This window comes from Rhinoraja longicauda, chromosome 30 (assembly GCF_053455715.1).
Source record: "Rhinoraja longicauda isolate Sanriku21f chromosome 30, sRhiLon1.1, whole genome shotgun sequence".
Taxonomy (NCBI): Eukaryota; Metazoa; Chordata; class Chondrichthyes; order Rajiformes; family Arhynchobatidae; genus Rhinoraja; species Rhinoraja longicauda.
The window spans coordinates 8558229-8579334 of NC_135982.1; the positions used below are offsets into that span (position 1 = coordinate 8558229).

General features: G+C 49.8%; 1 protein-coding gene across 1 annotated transcript in view; it reads right to left on the reverse strand.

Moving 5' to 3' along the window:
- Positions 1 to 1639: 1639 nt before the first annotated feature.
- Positions 1640 to 21106, reverse strand: part of samd11 (sterile alpha motif domain containing 11) — a 294059-nt gene continuing 274592 nt past the window's right edge. Inside the window, 3 exon segments of the mRNA XM_078425233.1 lie at positions 1640 to 2857; positions 6481 to 6591; positions 10098 to 10222. Of these exon segments, the coding sequence (XP_078281359.1) occupies positions 2618 to 2857; positions 6481 to 6591; positions 10098 to 10222 (476 nt within the window). The 3' untranslated portion in view covers positions 1640 to 2617.

Consider the following 21106-nt stretch of genomic DNA (forward strand, 5'->3'; position numbering starts at 1 on the left):
CCAAAATGTCACCTGTCCACGTTCTCCAGAGATGCTGCCTGACTCGCTGTGTTACTCCCAGCACTTATCATATATATACTTGACGTCTTTCTTTGGACGTAGGTTTACGGTGAGATGGGAAAGGTTTAATAGGAATCTGAGGGGCAGCTTTTTCGCACAGATGGTGGTGGTTTGGACGGACAAGTTGTTGGAGGTAATTGAGGCAGGTACTAAATGACACGAGGACACGTACATGGATACGAAAGAGTTTAGAGGGATTTGGGCCAAACGCGAGCAAATGGTTCGATGGGGCATCTTGGTCGGCCTTGTTGAGTTGGGCCAAGGGCCTGTTTCCACATGACTCTCCAGCCTGGGTGTCCTGGTAGACCATGGTCAAACTGCAGAGGTTGCTGGTTAACCTGTATCCCAGCCTCCTATTTCAATATTCACCGGGCATCTCAAGGGAGGTCAGCTTGCAGCTCATTAGTTTTCCTTGCAAAGGTGATAAGTGATAGGAGCAGAATTAGGCCATTCGGCCCATCAAGTCTGCTACGCCATTCAATCATGGCTGATTAATCTCTCCCTCCTAACCCCATTCTTCTGCCTTCTCCCCATAACCTCTGACACCTGTGCTAATCAAGAATCTGTCTCTGCCTTAAAAATATCCCACGACTTGGCCTCCAAAGTCAAAGAATTCCACAGATTCACCACCCTCTGACTACAGAAATTCCTCCTCATCTCCTTCCTAAAATAACGTCCTTTACTTCTGAAGCTGTGACCTCGAGTCCCAGACTCTCCCACTAGTGGAAACATCCTCTCCACATCCACTCTATCCAAGCTTTCACTATTCTGTACGTTTCAATGAGGTTCCCCCCCCCCCTCATTCTTCTAAACTCCAGCCAGTACAGGCCCAGTGCCAACAAACGCTCATCATAGGTTAACCTACTTAATCACGCCTACTTAAACCAGCCTTAATCGTAGGTGGAAATGCTACAGAGACAGGAACCTGTGGGACCAAGTGTGTGATGGATGGATGGAGCACCAGGAATCAACGTGACCGCTCGGGCATGGGCTCAGTTCCAGCGCAGTGCTTTGTAAATCGCATGCAGGTTGCGGGTTCAGTAGATGTCTTGCTGTTGTTGGCTTCGACGAGCAGAAGCACGAACTGACGAGGGAATGCGATGTCCAAACGGCTTGCTACAACCATCCAACAAGACGGCAAATCATAACGGGTGCTTTTTTTTTGTAGGGGGGGACTTTTATTTCACGATAAGTGAAGGACAAGAATAAAAGCAAATCAACAAATAGGCTAAAATTATTTTACAAATCACCATATTCTCATTCTTTACTTCTGCAGGAAGATAAAATGATAGATTGACACAATGGCCAAAACCATATAAAGGGACAACATTTTAAAAAAAAAATTTTCTCCCCCTACTTACTCATTTATCAGCCTTTTAGGGGAGGAATATCACTCTCTATATAATCGCCCTAAATAGTATTTCAACCTACCAACGTAATCTCCATAAATAACATAAATCTTCCAATTATGTCGACCGCTTTAAAGCAACAATCAAATGTTCATCCCGAGTGAAAAAGGTTCGAGGAACTCCCCTTCGCCATTTTACCGTTTGCGCGCCCCGCCCGCCCGCCCGCCCGAAAAAACTCTCAAAAAACGTGCAACTACACAACAACAGAAGAAGAGGAGAAAAAACGAAAATGAGTACCAAAATGTTCTCCGTAACAAGGTTTTGTTCAAATAACTTGTGCCACAGGCATTCGTTAACCATAAATCTAGAAATGGTCGTTTTAAATAAACTCTGATACCTGTGCAACCGTGGTACTTGCCGAGTGTGTGTGTGTGCGTGCGTGCGTGTGCGTGGGCGCGTGTGTGTGTGCGTGCGTGTGCATGTGTTGCGTGTGTGTGTGCGTACAGGATGTGCAAGTAGTGATTTAACCTCTACAGTGAGGCACTTTTAATCTGTGTCCAATAGGCAAAAAAAAAAATTAAAAAAAATTGATGTACCACAACAGAAATATATTGTAAACACAGACCAACCATCCTCATCTTTGGTTTAGTACTGGACAAATGCATAGACACTGCCCCGACCTCAAGCTCCTGGTCAAAATGAGTGCTTTTGTGAAACCTGTATATTTTTTTATATAGAATCTTAAGTCTCGGGTCTGTGGTGGAGATTTGTGGTGGGTTGGTTTTTTTTTGGTACAAGTGCACTGTTCACCGTTCTAAGTATTTTAATGTTGTTTTCCTCTGCACTTTGTTTCTGCGTAACAAAAGGGGGTGGGGGTGGAGAAGGAGTTGTACAACATCTTGCGGCTCGAAGCAGATTCAGTAACTCCGCTCTATTTCGGGGCAGGCGATCTTTTTTGTCGAGCTCTCTCCGACCCTGTGTCTTTGTATTTTCTTCGTGGGTTTTTGCCGGATTGGTTCCCGCTGTTCATGGGGAGTGGTGGGGGTGGTGGGGGGTAGGAATAGTGCGAAGTCCTAATGGAAAGGAAAGAAGGAGTCTTTTCTGTATTTTGACGGCCAAGAGTATTTGTTTTCAAGGGAATGCAGTCAAGCTGTGAAGTTGGCGCTCCAAACAAAGCCCCACTTTGGTGGCGTCCACATCGGTCGGCATCACAACTGCGGCTTGCCGATCTCGACGAATCCCAGGGCAGAGGGGTTGCCGTTCTCCTGCTTGGGCGAGATGCGATTGGCCTGGGCGCTGCCGTAGGGTGAGGCGGCACTGCCGGTGGAGGAGGGGCGGTTCTCGGCAGGAGGGAGGTCCCTCTCGGGCGGTCTGAGCCCCGCGGGCGGGAGCGGCATTGCCAGCGGGAAGCTCGCCATGTACAAGACCCGGCCGATCCTCTTGGCCACCTGCACACAGAGGGCGCAATCGTTAAAAACAAAGATAATAACAAGAGGGCGCAACATCGGTTGTCAGTCCGTTCCATCTGATCCCGCACGCCAAAGGTAGAATATCTCGACACTCACAACACCTTCCACACGGAACGACACACCAATGGTGGAAACAGGCCATTCAGCCCACTGACCACAACGGTTCTGCTTTATGCCAGCTTCCCATGCACTCCCGGATTTACAGAGGCAAATTACCCTACAAGCACACAGGTCTTTGAGGAAACTGGAGCACCCGTAGAAAGCCCACGCGGTCACAGGAAGAACGTGCAAACTCCGCACGGACAGCACCCTAGGTCAAGGTCAAACCCGGGTCTCTGGCGCTGAGAGGCAGCGGCACTACCAGCTATAACATTTATATGGTCTCTCATACGGAAAGGATGAGAGGGGATCTTATCGAAACGTATAAGATTATTAAGGGGTTGGACACGTTAGAGGCAGGAAACATGTTCCCAATGTTGGGGGAGTCCAGAACAAGGGGCCACAGTTTAAGAATAAGGGGTAGGCCATTTAGAACTGAGATGAGGAAAAACTTTTTCAGTCAGAGAGTTGTGAATCTGTGGAATTCTCTGCCTCAGAAGGCAGTGGAGGCCAATTCTCTGAATGCATTCAAGAGAGAGCTAGATGGAGCTCTTAAGGATAGCGGAGTCAGGGGGTATGGGGAGAAGGCAGGAACGGGGTACTGATTGAGAATGATCAGCCATGATCACATTGAATGGCGGTGCTGGCTCGAAGGGCCGAATGGCCTACTCCTGCACCTATTGTCTATTGAAAGAATATCCCAGTGTTCTTCACAGTGTTACCAAAGAGGACGGCACGGTGGCGCTGCGATAGAGTTGCTGCCTTACAGCGCCCGAGACCTGGGTTCAATCCTGACTGCAGGTGCTGACTGTACGGAGTTTTAACGTACTCCCTGTGACCACGTGGGGTTTCTCTGGTCTCCTCCCACATCCAAAGACGTGCAGATTTGTGGCTTAATTGGCCTCTGAGAGGTTTTTCACTGTACCTCTGTGCATGTGACAATAATAACCCAATAGCAAGGGTCTTGTTTCTGCGCTGTAGGACTCTAAGACTCTCTGAGGGAGAATCTCTGACAGCCTCTCTGCCAACAACAGATACAAGTGAACCATTTCAAATCTCGAGGGCAGCAGACTTAATCCTGAGGATTAAGGGATCTGTACAATTTGTGATTTGAACGAACAATCCGAACCATGTAATATTCCACACATCTTCCCTACCCTGTACCTCACCATACCTGTGCTCATGGGAATAAACTCAAGTTGACAAAAAAAAACGTGTCTTTTAAGTCTTTCCATTGCTGTGTTTGTGATGGTCAGGCAGCATATCTGAACCCTTTGTATCAGGACCCTTCTTCAGACCTATCCATGGTCTCCAGAGATGCTGCCTGACCCGCTGAGTTACTCTATCATGTTGTGTCTTTTTTGATAAACCAGCAGTTCTTTGTGTCTCCACTGATCACTTGCCAGGCTTTGGCCCACACCCCCCCCCCCCCCCCCCCCCCCCCAACCTCTCTTTTCCAGTTTTTCTCCCACCTTTCTCCAATCAGTCTGAAGAGGGTCTTGGTGCCAAATGTAATCCGTCCATACCCTCCACACAGGTGCAGCTTGACCTGCTGATTTCCTTTTGTGTTTGGCCCAGGATTCCAGCGTCTGCAATACGTTGTGCCTCAGCCCACAGCATGCCTAATGCTGTTAGACAATAGACAATAGGTGCAGGAGGAGGCCATTCGGCCCTTCGAGCCAGCACCGCCATTCACCGTGATCATGGCTGATCATCCACAATCAGTACCCCGTTCCTGCCTTCTCCCCATACCCCCTGACTCCGCTATCATTAAGAGCTCTATCTAACTCTCTCTTGAAAGCATTCAGAGAATTGGCCCCCGCTGCCTTCTGAGGCAGAGAATTCCACAGATTTACAACTCTCTTGAGTGAACAGGTTTTTCCTCATCTCCGTTCTAAATGGCCTTATTCTTAAACTGTGGACCCTGGTTCTGGACTCCCCCAACATTGGGAACATGTTTCCTGCCTCGAGTGTGTCCAATCCCTTAATAATCTTATATGTTTCAATAATTATTCACAAAATGCTGGAGTAACTCAGCAGGTCAGGCAGCATCTCGGGAGAGAAGGAATGGGTGACGTTTCGGGTCGAGACCCTTCTTCAGACTGACAATAAGATCCACTCTCATCCTTCTAAATTCCAGTGTATACAAGCCCAGCCGCTCCAGTCTTTCAACATTTGACAGTTCCGCCATTCCGGGAATTAACCTGGTGAACCTACGCTGCACTCCCTCAATAGCAAGAATGTCCTTCCTCAAATTTGGAGACCAAAACTGCACACAGTACTCCAGGTGCGGTCTCACTGGGTCAGTTATTATTATTTTAATTTTGTGGGGGGTTGACATGCAGCATATTAGACAAAGTTGTGGAGAAATGGCAGATGCAGGTCAGTCAGGCACCATGCTCTCCTCCGAAGCAAAACAAGCTCGAGGGAACGCACAGTGTAAACCAATTCCTAATAATGACTTTGCCCGTTGTATTAGGGATGGACACAAGATGTACCACGCCAGAAACTGGCCATTCTTTCCCTGATATTCCCAGAGAAGTACCTACCAGAATCCCATACAATCTCTCTACTCCTTTAAATATCTTTTCTATCTGTAAATCTAGCACCGTTTCTCTATCTACTGCACTTGAGTTAGAGATTCGCCTCTACCCAACATTGCGGACATTGGACTTTGTCTCTGGAAATGGTGCGCTATAACGCTGAGAACTTTATTGGAGTCAAATAGCGTGGAAACAGGTCCTTTGGGCCAAATTGCCCACACCAACCGATATGGTCCCACCTCCCCCTACTTAACCCTCTACAAACCTATCCTAACCATGTACCTGTCCGAATGTCTCTTAAACGTTGCAGTAGTACTTGCCTCAACTACCTCCTGCTGCAGCTCATTCCATACACCCACCACCCATTGTGTAAAAAGGTTGCTCCACAGGTTCCTATTCGTTCTTTCCCCCCTCAACTTAAAAATATGTCCTCTGTTTCTTGATTCCCCTACTCTGGGCAAAAGACTCTGTGCATATTCTGCACTCTGTATCTTCCCCTTTGCTCTACCTATTGTATTTGAGTTTGGCTTGATTGTATTCATGTACGGTGTGATGTGGTGGAATAGCATCCGGAACTAAGCTCTTCACTCTAACTCGGTACACGAGAATAATAATAAACCTAGACATAAACCGTCACGACTGAAGGAGGAGATCATGGGAACCTGTGTCGGAAGGAACCCGCTGATGCTGGTTTAAACCGAAGATAGGCACAAAAAGCTGGAGTAATTCAGCGGGTCAGACGGCATCATTGGAGAGAAGGAATGGGTGACGTTTCGGGGCGAGACCCTTCTTCAGACTCACGGTTTGGCTTGAGACCCTTCTTCAGACCCTGAAGAAGGGCCTCGACCCGAAACGTCACCCATTCCCTCTCTCCAGAGATGCTGCCTGTCCCGCTGAGTTACTCCAGCTTTTTTGTGTCTGCGATGGGAACTTGTTCTATTCATGAAGCATAAGAGTTACCTGTGCTCTTATTTTTAGTGCTGGCCCCAGTTTCAGGCCCATGGTGCTGAGCAAGTGTTCCTCTGTTAGAAGCGGCAACGTTTCACCATCGATTGCCTGTTCTCTGAACACCTGCATGTCAAATAAAACGGGTAATGAATGCTTGCTAGCTGAAGGCTCGTGCGGATAATGCCTTCAATTTACCTAGATTTTACACAGCGCTTGTTTCACACCACAGTCTTTGTTAAGGAATCTCAGAAACGTGACATTTCAACTCCTTTCTGAAGCCACTCGCCCAGTGCAGATTAACCAGACAAGGCTGCTTGTTCCATATCCAGTCAATTCCGTGAAGGTTTCGGGTATGTTTGTACATTTTAAAACTCCCAGCTTCAGGTGAGAGCCATTTCTAGTTATTATTTAATCAATAACAGTGAGTCCCAAATGCATGAGGTTTGAGCAAATTGAACCAAATGTTTCAAGTCGAGATTGATCAGATCGATGTGCGTGTCTTTACACATGTCACGGGCGTGGACGTTTCAACATGCAGGCTGTTAAAAGTACAATTTAGAGTCAGGGACTCACAATAGATTGCAGGCAAGTGGGGCAAGGCTGCCTCAGGGTTACTCACTGCAGAAATGTGGGATCAAATCGTTAAATAGACACTAAATAAACATTTAAACAAATTTCACGGTGGCGCAGCGGTAGAGCTGCTGCCTTACAGCGCCAGAGACCAGGGTCCGATCCAGGCCACGGGTGCTGCCTGTACGGAGTTTGTACGTTCTCACCGTGACCTGCGTGGGTTTTCCCCAAGATCTTTGGTTTCCTTTCACGCTCCAAAGACGTACTGGTCTGTAGGTTAATTGGCTTGGTAACATTGTAAATTGTCCCTAGTGCGTCGAGGATAGTGTTAATGTGCGGGGATCGCTGGTCGATGCGGACTTGGTAGGCCGAAGTGTTGTTTCCGCGCTGTATCTCTAAATTAATCAAAATGGGAATAAAAGGGTTGTAATGGTCTGGGACTCTGAGGAAATCCTGACTGATTCAGAACCATGTTTCCGCAGTGAAGGTCACCTCTTTGGCTCTCTGCTTGACACCTCTCCCACACCGAGATACCCAACTGTGCCCACTGAGCCACTCAGTTTTACTTTAGGCTTCAGAGATACGGCGCGGAAACAGGCCCTTTGGCCCACCAAGTCTGCACCGACTAGCGCTCACACGCGAGGGACAAATTTATGATCTTATACCAAAGCCATTTAACCTACAAACCACAACGTCTTTGGGATGTGGGAAGAATCCGGAGCACCCGGAGAAAAACCACGCCGTCACAGGGAGAACTTGCAAACTCCACACAGACGGCACCCAAGGTCAGGATCGAACCCGGGTCTCTGGCGCTGGAAGGTAGCAACGTTACCACTGCGACTGTTGTGACGTGTTGTGTTGTGTTGTGTTGTAACAAGAGCCACCAAGGTCAGCTACTCAGGGGCTATCAGGTGAGCCCACATCCCATCAAAGACTGGAGGGTATGGCCGTAAAGTGAGAGGGGCAAAGTTTAAAGGAGATGTGTATATCTACATACGCACATTTTGATACAGAGAGTACTGAGTGCCTGGAACTCGCTGACAGGGCTGGTGGAGGCAGACATGATAATGGCGTTTAGGAGACATTCGTACAAGCACATGGATGTGCAGGGGATGGAGGGGTAAGAATTACATGCAGGAAGATAGGAGCCAAACTTGGCATCATGTTTGGCACAGAAATTGTGGGTCGAAGGACCTGCTCTTGTGCTGTGCTATGTCCAATGCAAATGGGGAGCAATTCCAGGATTACACAGTCCCATTACAACTGGGCTTGTTAGTTTAGATTAGAGATACAGCACAGAAACAGGCCCTTTGGCCCATCGAGTCCATGCCGACCATCGGTCACCTGTTCACATTATCTCTATGTTATTCCCGTTTTCTCATCAGTTCCCTGCGCACTGGAGGAAATTTACAGATGCCAACTAACCTACAGACATGCACGTCTTTGGGATGTGGGAGGAACCGGAGAAAATCCACGCAGTCGCAGGGAGGACGTGCAAACTCCACGCCGACAAGCACCCGAGGTCAGGATCGAACCCGGGTCTCAGGAGCTGTGAGGGAATCCCTGTGGGAGATGTTAAACGGGAACCCCTTTGCCAGTGACTGGGATCATACTTGCAGATCAGAGACATGGATTCTCCCTCTGGCTGTGAGTGTGGCTGGAACTGACACTGGACCCAGGGCTCCCAATCTCCAGCAGCGATGTTCCAAACTGTGACTGGACTAAAGTGATTCTTCAGGGTTCAGTGTGAGCTGTAACAAGAGGCTGGATCAGGGACCAAGGGCAGACAGGTCTCCAGTTTAAGGTGAAGGATGGAAGATTTTATAGGAACCTGAGGGGTACCTTTTTTACACAAAGGGTGCTGGGTGTATGGAACGAGCTGTCAGAGGTTCCAGTGATGTTAGGTAGTATCATAGCATTTAAGAGACATTTACACAGGCACATGGATAGGTTTAGAGGGAGATGGGCCAAGTGGGACTAGTGCAGATGAGGTGCAGTGGGACTAGTGCAGTGGGACTAGTGCAGGTGGGACTAGTGCAGTGGGACTAGTGCAGATGAGGTGCAGTGGGACTAGTGCAGTGGGACTAGTGCAGTGGGACTAGTGCAGTGGGACTAGTGCAGTGGGACTAGTGCAGTGGGACTAGTGCAGATGAGGTGCAGTGGGACTAGTGCAGTGGGACTAGTGCAGTGGGACTAGTGCAGTGGGACTAGTGCAGATGAGGTGCAGTGGGACTAGTGCAGTGGGACTAGTGCAGATGAGGTGCAGTGGGACTAGTGCAGTGGGACTAGTGCAGATGAGGTGCAGTGGGACTAGTGCAGTGGGACTAGTGCAGTGGGACTAGTGCAGGTGGGACTAGTGCAGATGAGGTGCAGTGGGACTAGTGCAGTGGGACTAGTGCAGATGAGGTGCAGTGGGACTAGTGCAGTGGGACTAGTGCAGATGAGGTGCAGTGGGACTAGTGCAGTGGGACTAGTGCAGTGGGACTAGTGCAGGTGGGACTAGTGCAGATGAGGTGCAGTGGGACTAGTGCAGGTGGGACTAGTGCAGATGAGGTGCAGTGGGACTAGTGCAGGTGGGACTAGTGCGGGTGGGACTAGTGCAGATGAGGTGCAGTGGGACTAGTGCAGTGGGACTAGTGCGGGTGGGACTAGTGCAGATGAGGCATGTTGGTCGGAACGGGCAAGTTGGGCCGAAGGGCTTGCATATGGACGTGCTGAATGACTCTTGCCTTCTTACCGTCTTGCCTTCCGCGCCCTCGAGGTCGGCTGCAGGGGCCGCCCCCCAGGGAACGAGGTCTGTGCAAGGAGAGGGACGATGGATGACAGGGATGGAGGTGAGGGCTGCAACAGGCCTTGGTGGCCAGAGGAGCTGGGACTGTAACATGGAGCCCCTTGCGTATGGGCTGCTCCTGTACTAACTGGGGCGACGGGGTTTTAAGGACAGTCCTGGGATAGATAGATAGTCTTGCTGCGCTGCATGCAACAACTGTACTTCACTGCAGCTGGTACAGGTGACAATGTGGAAACCACCTGGACCATCTCTGACAGCGTGGCGTTACCTGGGTGTACTCCGCACAGCCAGAGAGGCCGCTGACAAAGTTGCACACGTCGTCGACCGTCCACTTGCTGATGTCCTCCACCGACACGCCGTCCTCTGTATCCAGGAAGAGGCTCCCAATGCCGCCTGTGTGGAAGAGGGCAGAGCACAGACTCAGCACCAGGTCGACTCACAAGGGCTCCTGCTGCCCCTTCGTGGAACATAGCGCAGTACAGCACAGGACCACAATGTCCACGCCGAACATGATGCCATCAGCTAACCTCCTCTGCCTGCACAGAATCCATACTCCACTCCATTCCCTGCACGTTCTTCTAAAGGTCTCTTAAACCCCACGATCACATTTCATATCAGGAGGTGCAGATCCAGAGCCAGCAACATTATGGGGGACCCCTACCACCCCAGCAACGGACTGTTCCAGCTGCTACGGTCAGGCAAACGCCTCCGCTGTCACGCTGTGAAAACGGAGAGGATGAGACGGAGTTTCTTCCCACAGGCCATCAGGACTGTTAACTATTATAACTCCAGGGACTAAATTTTCTTTTCTGTATTAATTTTAATTTATATGCTGTAATCGTAATTTTGTTTTGCGCAATCCGCAGGCATTGCCACTTTCATTTCACTGCACATCGTGTGTGTGTGTATGTGACAAATAAACTTGACTTGACTTGACTTGATATCATGTAACTGTGGCACTATAAAGCTGTACCACTATATTTTGCACGGTGTTTTTCTCCCTGTACCTGTTGAACCTGCGTGTGGTTTGATTGTATTCTTTGTTTAGTTTGGAGAGACCGTGCAGAAACAGGCCCTTCAGCCCATCGAGTCCGCGCCGCCCAGCCATCCCCATACAGTAGCACTATCCGACACGCTGAGCCAATTTACAATTTACAGAAGCTAAATTAACCAACAAACCTGTACGTCTATGGAGTGTGGGGGAAACCGGAGCGCCCGGAGAAAGTTCACGCGGTCACTGGGAGAACGTGCAAACTCCGTACAGACAGCACCCGTGGCCTGTCTGTCTGTGCCTGTCTAAAAGCCTCGTAAATCCCACTATTATATCGGCCTCCATCACCACAGGTGGTACAGGTGTCAGGGGGGAAGGCAGGAGAATGGGGTTTGGAGGGAGAGATAGATCAGCCATGAATGAATGGCGGAGTAGACGATAGGCTGAATGGCCTAATTCTACTATTCCTTACGACTAGTGCGTGCCGGGCACCCCCTATTTCTGTGTCAAAAACCTGCCTCACGCATCTCCTTTAAACTTTGCCCCTCTTGCTTTCCGGGGTTTTTGTGCTCTCAGACTACTGAATGGCCCTGCCATAAGCTCGGGTGTGCTTCCAGTCTTGCAACCTACCTCATTATGGACCTGCACTTTTTTTAATATTGGGCTTTTTCGGTTACTGTAATGCTCTAATGCTGCCGCACTATATTCCGCACTTTGGCATCTCTTCTCTTTGTGCCTGTTGTACCTGTGTGTGATTTGATTCATGTGTGGTAACTGTGACTAAGTGCAATATAAACACATTCTTCCTGCAATGCGATAATCAGCACTGCACACAACACTCCACAAGTGACCCGACCACTATTTCATATAGCTGCAACGTGACTTATAAAGCACATACGTCTGAAGAGGGGTCTCAACCAGAAACGTCACCCATTCCTTCTCACCAGAGATGCTGCCTGTCCCGCTGAGCTACTCCAGCATTCTGCGTCTATCTTTGGTTTAAATCAGCACCTGCAGTTCCTTCATACACAAAGCACACATGGTATCAGCTTTCAGTCCCACGCTATCTAATTGCTGCCACTGTCAGGGAGCAGTGGCATCCCTGATGATCCCCACCATTCACTGTAAATTTTCCTCCTACATTTGACCTTCTAAAGTGCAACACATCAGACAATCTCCATCTGCCATTTCTCTTCCCACATTTCCAACTGTTCTCTCCCCTGGGGCATCCCCCCTGACGATCTTCCTCATTATCCACCAATTTTTTGTGCCACCTGCAAACTTACTAATCAGCCCACCAACACTTCTTTGAATTGAATTGAATTGAAGGAGCCGCAGCGAGGCAACAGGCCCTTCGGCCCAGCGAGACCGTGCCGGCCATCGACCACCGGTTCGCACCAGTTCTATGTTGTCCCACTCTTACACACTCAGGGCAATCTACGGAGAGAAAAATAACCCACAAGCCGGCAGGTCTGCGGGATGTGGGAGGAAACTGAAACGCGCGGAGGAAAGCCCACGCGGTCACGGGGAGAACGAGTAAACACCGCACAGGCAGCGCCCGAGGTCAGGATCGAACCCGAGTGTCTGGGGCTGCGAGGCAGTGGCTCTACCCGCTGTGCCACCGTGCCGCATGAAACGAATCTTGTTGAAGACAGACACAAGGTGCTGCAGCAACTCAACGGGTTAATGATAGCGGAGTCAAGGGATATGGGGAGAAGGTAGGAACGGGGTACTGATTGTGGATGATCAGCCAAGATCACGGTGAATGGCGGAGCTGGCTCGAAGGGCCGAATGGCCTACTCCTGCACCTATAGTCTATTGTCTATTGTCTATTGGGTCAGGCAGCATCTCTGGAGAAAAAGAGTGGGTGATGTTTCATGTCGGGGCCCTTCTTCAGACTGGAGTTCTTCAGGCCTAGTCTGAAGAAGGGCCCTGACCCTCCTCTTTCTCCAGAGATGCTGCCTGGCTCGCTGAGTTACTCCAGCACTTTGCATCTATTTCTGGTATAAACCAGCATCTGCAGTTCTTTTTTCCTCATGAAGTGTGTCGAATTCATTTATCTGTATGAAAGCAACAAAGGTGCCAGCACTGATCCCTGCGGAAGGCCACCTGGCCACAAACCTCCAGTCCTTTATTATCGCAAAATCTATCAGTGTCTGCCGTGTCTCCTCTGCCCTCTTTGGTAGAGAATTCCTCAGCTTCTCCCACTCTTGGATTGAAGCAATGAGAGGAATAGATCGGGTAGACGCACACAGTCTCTTGCCCAGAGTAGGGGAATTTGAGGACCAGAGGACATAGGTTCAAGGTCAAGGGAAAAGGTTTTAATAGGAATCTAAGGGTAACTTTTCCACACAAAGGGTGGTGGGTGTATGGAACAGGCTGCCAGAGGAGGTAGTTGAGGCTGGGACTATCGCAACGTTTAAGAAATAGTTAGACAGGTACATGGATAGGACAGGTTTGGAGGGATATGGATCAAGTGCAGGCAGGTGGGACTAGTGTAGCTGGGACATGTTGGCCGGTGTGGGCAATAGACAATAGGTGCAGGAGTAGGCCATTCAGCCCTTCGAGCCAGCACCACCATTCAATGTGATTATGGCTGATCATTCTCAATCAGTACCCCGTTCCTGCCTTCTCCCCATACCCCCTGACTCCGCTATCCTTAAGAGCTCTATCTAGCTCTCTCTTGAATGCATTCAGAGAACTGGCCTCCACTGCCTTCTGAGGCAGTGAATTCCACACCTTCACCACCCTCTGACTGAAAAAGTTTTTCCTCATCTCCGTTCGAAATGGCCTACCCCTTATTCTTAAACTGTGGCCCCTGGTTCTGGACTCCCCCAACATTGGGAACATGTTTCCTGCCTCTAACGTGTCCAAGTTGGGCTGAAGGGCCTGTTTCCACACTGTATCACTCTATGACTATGACAATCACTCTTCATCTCTGTCCTAACTGACCAGACTCATTGCTCTAAGGTTTAGTTTCGTTTATTGTGCAGTGAAAAGCTTTTGTTGCGTGCTAACCAGTCAGCGGAAAGACAATATATGATTACAATCGAGCCGTCCACAGTGTACAGATACACGATAGAGGGAATAATGTGAATAACGTTCAGTGCAAGATAAAGTCCAGTAAAGCCTGATCAAAGATAGTCCATGGAACATCAATGAGATACTGCTCCCTCATACTGCCCCTCCCCCCACTCGCAACAAGGACAGGATCCCCCTCGTTCTCACCTTCCACCCCACCAGCCAGCGTATCCAACGAATCATCCACCAACATTTCCGTCACCTACAACGGGACCCCACCACTGGCCATATCTTCCCATCCCCTCCCCTCTCTGCGTTCCGCAGAGACCGTTCCCTCCGTAACTCCCTGGTCCACTCGTCCCTTCCTACCCAAACCACCCCAACCCCGGGCACTTTCCCCTGCAACCGCACGAGATGCAACACCTGTCCCTTTACCTCCCCCCTCAACTCCATCCAAGGACCCAAACAGTCTATTCCTCCTCAAGATACTGCTCTCTGGTTGTGGTGGGATGGTTCGGTTGCCTGATAACAGCTGGGAAGAAACTGTCCCTGAATCTGGAGGTGTGTGTTTTCACACTTCTGCATCTCTTGCCTGATGGGAGAGGGGAGAAGAGGTGCGACTTGTCCTTGATTAGTCTGCTGGCTTCGCCGAGGCAGCGTGAAGGAAAGATTGAGTCAGTGGATGGGAGGTTGGTTTGTGGGATGGTCTGGGCTGCGTCCACAATTCTCTGCAATTTCTTGCGGTCTTGGATTGCGACCCTGGTTCTAGTTACACCAGCCAGCAGGAGCCTCGTGCGGGCAGGCAGATGAGATTAGGGCCGAAGGGCCTGTACCTAAGCTGTACAGTTCTCTGGTTGTTGTTTGACGTTTATCCCAATATGCCCCATAACATGTACACTTCAATGACAGAGTTATTAAAAATCAAGGAGATTAATTTGAACACAATATTATTGTGAATACCAAGATGTTGTATGAAAACCATAAGATCCACCTGATATTCTGCTTGAGTAGCTAACAAGCTAGCATTATGAACATTGAATTTTCCAATTTTAGAAAATTTTACAATTTTAGTGTACAAAACCATGAGAGGAATAGACAATAGACAATAGGTGCAGGAGTAGGCCATTCGGCCCTTCGAGCCAGCACCGCCTTTCAATGATCATGGCTGATCATTCTCAATCAGTACTCCGTTCCTGCCTTCTCCCCATACCCCCATACCAATAGATTGGCTAGATGCACAGACTCTCTTGCCCAAAGTAGGGGAATCGAAAACCAGAGGACATGGGGTTAAGATGAGAGGGGAAAGATTTAATAGGAACCTGAGGGGTAACCTTTTCACACAAATGGTGGTGGGTGTATGGAACAAATGCTGGCGGATGTAGTTGAGACAGGGATTAACGCAACGTTTAAGAAACAATTAGATAGGTATATGGATAGGGCAGGTCTAGATGGATATGGGCCAAATGCAGGCAGGTGGGACTAGTGTAGATGGGACATGTTGGTTGGTGTGGGCAAGTTGGGCCGCATGGCCTGTTTCCACACTGTATGACTTTATGACTATGGTAACTAACCTACAAACATCACCCCCAACTCCCCTTTCCTGTGCCCCATCTCCACACTCCAATTTCCTCCCTTCCATCTGTATTCCTTCCTCTGGCTTCACAATTGTTACTTCTTCTATCCTTATCCCCACCCCTTTGTCCTTTAATCTCAATGGCCTTTATCTGTGCCTCATTTCATCTGCACCCGCCTGTCCTCTCGGCAGGCTTTGTCCTGCCCCACTATTCCAGTGCTCACCTCCCACCTCCCTCCCCGATCACCATCAATCTGGTGAAGGGTCCTGACCCGAAACGTCACCGATCCAGCATCCGCGGTTCTTTGTGTCTGCGTTTGATTCATCCAGGAAGCAGAGAGGCTTCGGTACGACTCCAGGTACGGAGGGAGCGATCCCCGGGGAAAGGGGACCAACACGAGGCAAGTCTTAGCAAACCCAAGTGAGGCACAAAAAAGCTGGAGTCACTCAGCGGGTCAGGCAGCATCTCTGGAGAGAAGGAATAGGTGACGCTTCGGGTCAAGACTCTTTCTTCAGACTGTAAGGCTGAGCTTATCGAAACGTATAAGATTATTAAGGGGTTGGACACGTTAGAGGCAGGAAATATGTTCCCAATGTTGGGGGAGTCCAGAACCAGGGGCCACAGTTTAAGAATAAGGGGTAGGCCATTTAGAACTGAGATGAGGAAAAACCTTTTCAGTCAGAGAGTTGTGAATCTGTGGAATTCTCTGCCTCAGAAGGCAGTGGAGGCCAATTCTCTGAATGCATTCAAGAGAGAGCTAGATAGAGCTCTTAAGGATAGCGGAGTCAGGGGTATAGGGAGAAGGCAGGAACGGGGTACTGATTGAGAATGATCAGCCATGATCACATTGAATGGCGGTGCTGGGTCGAAGGGCCGAACGGCCTCCTCCTACACCTATTGTCTATTGAGACAACCGCATCCCACAAAGGCCAAAATAAAAGATCCAGAGGGTCTCCAAAAAGCGAACGCACTGTTTGCAGGATGAAGACCTCATGAGGAGAGGAGAGCCGGGACTGAGCGGGGTGTTGGAAAATCAGCAGGAATTCTCTTTACACGTCACCTTGCAGTGATCCTTCCTGGAATGTGTGAGATGCTACGCCTACCAATCCCTAGGATAATCCCTAGGAAGCACTGTGCCTGTATGTCCAGTTCTCGGATCACAGATTCTATTTCATGTGTGGGAAGAAACAACGGATGTTGGTTTACCCCGAAGATGGACACAAAAAGCTGAAATAACTCATCAGGTCAGGCAGCTTCTCTGGAGAAAAGCAATAGGTGACATTTCAGGACGACCCAAAACGCAACCTTATCCTTTATCTCCAGAGATGCTGCTTGAGCTCTTTGTGTCTATGGATTGTTTTAGTTCAGTTTAGAGATACATCATGGAAACAGGCCTTTCAGCCCACCGAGTCCACGCTCACCAGCGATCACCTGTTTTCACTAGGGCTATGTTTTCCCACTTTCTCATCCACTCCCTACACACTAAGGGGCAATTTACAGAAGCCAACTTACTTACAAACCTGCATGTCTTTGTGATGTGGGAGGAAACCAGAACACCCGAAGGTAACTTACACAGTCACAGGGAGAACTCCCTGCAGACAGCACCTGAGATCAGTGTTGAACCTGTGTGTCTGGCGCTGTGAGGCAGCAGCTCGACCAGCTGTATCACTGTGCCACTCTTTGGGAGGTCATTAGGGTCAGGCTGGGGAGCCAACTCACGAAGGAGTTCACTTTCTTGTGCCACTGAGAACCAGGAAGGGGAGAGGCTTCAGACTGTGTGCGTGCATGTGTGTGTGTGTGTGTGTGTGTTTGCATGCATGTGTGATTGTGTGTGTGACTAAATGTTTGTGTGCGTGTACACACGCGGTTGCGTGCTTGTGTGTGTATTTGTGAGTGCGTGTATCTGTATGTCTGCGTTTATGTGTGTTTGTATCTGTGCGGAGTGTCTGTGCTTATTTGTGTGAGTGTGTTTGTGTGTGCATCTGTCTGTGTCTGTGTGGGTGTGCTCGTGCGTGTGGCTGTGCGTGTGCGCTGTGTGTGTGGCTGTGCGTGTGCACGTGTGTGTGGCTGTGCGTGTGCACGTGTGTGTGGCTGTGCGTGTGCACGTGTGTGTGGCTGTGCGTGTGCACGTGTGTGTGGCTGTGCGTGTGCACGTGTGTGTGGCTGTGCGTGTGCACGTGTGTGTGGCTGTGCATGTGCGCTGTGTGTGTGGCTGTGCATGTGCGCTGTGTGTGTGCATCTGTGCGTATGTGTGAGCATCTATCTGTGTGCGTGTGTGTGTGTGTGTATGTCTGTGTGAATATGCGCGTGTCTGTATGCCTGTGTGTGTGTGCGTGTGTATGTGAGCGTGTGAGTGCGTGTGCATGTGTATGTATGTGCGTGTGAGTGTGTGTGTGTATGTATGTGCGTGTGTGTGTGTATGTATGTGCGTGTGCGTGTGAGTGCACATGTGAGTGTGTGTGTGTGTGTGTATGAGTGTGTATGTGCGTGTGAGTGTGTGTGCGTGTGTGTGTGTGTGAGTGTGTGTGTGTGTGTGTGTGAGTGTGTGTGTGTGAGTGTGTATGTGCATGTGAGTGTGTGTGTGCGCGTGTGAGTGTGTGTGTGTGTGAGTGTGTGTGCGCGTGTGAGTGTGTGTGTGTGTGTGTGTGTGTGTATGTGCATGTGAGTGTGTGTGTGTGTGTGTGTGCGCGTGTGAGTGTGTATATGCATGTGAGTGTGTGCGTGTGTGAGTAGGGTTACAGGAACTCCACACCACACTGGTGTGGGCTGCAGGAGGTCGAGTGTGGTTCTGTCAGCAGAGGAAGTAGAAGTGAAATCAATCATTTCCCTGCCGCTTCACCGCTCCACATACGAAACCACTTAGCTGAGCGCTGCCAGCGTGTGCGATCCGCGGCCATCCGCAGAGGTCAGCCTTGGCCTGAAACCCAGCCACTTCCTCACTACGACAGCCGTCCAAATATTTCCTTCCGGTGTACTATTTACCAGAGAGTGGCTGAGTCAAGTATTTTCATGAAGTTTACTCTCTGCGGTTTGGAACGGTCCTGACTTTAAAGCAAAAGCCACAAACTTCAGCTATATATTTTCCACCTAAAGGCGGGATGCCATTTAACCCCCCCCTGCCTGGTCGGCAGAGCCTGAACTCTTTGTCCAAGAGGCTCCTTCAAATAAATTGCTTTCCAATCAACTTTGCACTCTCCCTCTCTCTGGACACCAGTAAATTAGAAAGCAAAAAACCCCCCCGTGCATTTATGCCCTTGACAAAGCTGGGCTGCAACTATCATCTATCTCTCTGTGGCAGATGTGCAAGCCACTTATTACAGAAAGCATGCGTTGTCGGGTTTCTAAATTACTGAGTGCGAGACAGACAGACAGACAGTGTGTAATGTATTCCAGCACACAGGGAGGGAGCAGCTTACAGCAGGGAAGGGCTGCATCATATAAACGTCAATAAAGTGCTCCCTGCTGTGTCAATGGAGCAAGGCCAAGACTCAATGCACTACTTAGCTGCGCAGATCCCAGCCCGTGCTCTGGCTCCACTCCGTCACCCAATATCACATCGTCCCAAGCAATTAGCCTCAGGTTTTCACCCGCTGCATCAACGTGGTCCCCACGTGGCCTCCTGCGCATTGGCGAGACCGAGCGTGGACTCGCCCACGGTTTCGCCCAACACGTGCGCTCGGTCCCCGCCAAGGCCTACTGGATCTCCCGATGGCTGACCACTTTAACTCCCCTTCCCGTTCCCACGCGGACCTTCCTGTCCTGGGCCTCTTCCATTGATAGTGTTAATGTGCGGGGATCGCTGGTTGGTGCAGACCCGGTGGGCCGAAGGGCCTGTGTTCGTGTCCTGGGCCTCTTCCATTGATAATGTTAATGTGCAGGGATCGCTGGTTGGTGCAGACCCGGTGGGCCGAAGGGCCTGTGTTCGTGCCCTGGGCCTCTTCCATTGATAGTGTTAATGTGCGGGGATCGCTGGTTGGTGCAGACCCGGTGGGCCGAAGGGCCTGTGTTCACGCTGTATCTCTAAACTAAACTAAACTACGTGCTCCACAGTCCCTCGAACCTTGGGTCTCTCTCCTGCTATCCTCTGGGAACAGGAGTTCATCCAAAACTCTGGACTAGCCCTGTGCCTCATCTCCCCTTACACTTCCTGATCCAAGCCGTCTCCTTGGCCTCCAATGCAAAGTCACCTTGATTCCAAAATCCCTGTCCCATCCTCACCCCTCTTCCAGCCCCCACTCCTCCTCCCTGCGCACTGCAATTGGCCATTCCCACGTCTATTGACCCCACCAGTGGCGGCCCTGCTTCCAGTTGCCAAGGCAGTGTGTCTTAGTACGTGGGTGAAAATATTTCTGTCTGCAAATACGTGTGGACTCAAAATGCTGGAGGAACTCAGCGGGTCAGGCAGCATCTCGGGAGAGAAGGAATGAGTGACGTTTCGGGTCGAGACCCTTCTTCAGACTGTTTGTCCACCTTCGATTTAGACTAGCATCTGCAGTTTTTGTCCTGTGCATAAATACGTGTGCATGTGTAGATACATTTCTACATGTACACAAATATCTGTCGGTCCTCACATGTGTCAGTCTGTACTCGTGTGCGTGTCACAGCATGGAGACAGGACTTGTGGCCAAGCTTGCCCTTGTCGACCAGGATATCCCATCTACACGAGTCCCACCTGCCCGCGTTTGGCCCATATCCCCCTATACCTGTCCTGCCCAGGTACCTGTCCGAATGTCTTTTAAATGTTGTTATTGTACCTGCCTCAATGACCTCCTCTCTGCACCTATGTATGTATTTGCATGTGCATCCATGTGCGTGCACGCGTGTTTGTGTATGCATTTGGCCTGTGTGTTTGTGCGGTGGTGTATAAACACAGCATAGGCATGTGCGTGTACACAAGCATTTCTTGTGCCTCCTGAACACACAACTCCAGAGTGGATGGATACGCGCGGAACACACAGTATCAGTGTTTAGATTAGTTTCCGTTTAGTTTAAGGATGCAGCATGGAAACAGGCCCTTCAGCCCACCGAGTCCATGCCGACCATCGAAACGTATCAGATTATTAAGGGGTTGGACACGTTAGAGGCAGGAAACATGTTCCCAATGTCGGGGGAGTCCAGAACAAGGGACCACAGTTTAAGAATAAGAGGTAGGCCATTTAGAACGGAGATGAGGAAAAACTTTTTCAGTCAGAGAGTTGTGAATCTGTGGAATTCTCTGCCTCAGAAGGCAGTGGAGGCCAATTCTCTGAATGCATTCAAGAGAGAGCTAGATAGAGCTCTTAAAGATAGTGGAGTCAGGGGGTACGGGGAGAAGGCAGGAACGGGGTACTGATTGAGAATGATCAGCCTTGATCACATTGAATGGCGGTGCTGGCTAGAAGGGACGAATGGCCTCCTCCTGCACCTATTGTCTATTGTCCATCAATCACCCCCATGATCAATGCACACTAGTTCTGCACACCACTCACACAAGGGCAATTTACAGAGGCTAATAAACCTGCAAACCCGCTTGTCTTTAGGATGTGGGAGGACAGCGGAGCGCACATTGGAAACCCACACGGTCGCAGAGAGAACGTGCAAACTCCACACAGACAGCAACCATAGTGAGGACAGAACCCAGGTCTCCAGAGCAAGTAGACAAGACCACAGAACCTGTTCTTTTCTCGATTAGTCAGGGCGTGAAAGGGTTAC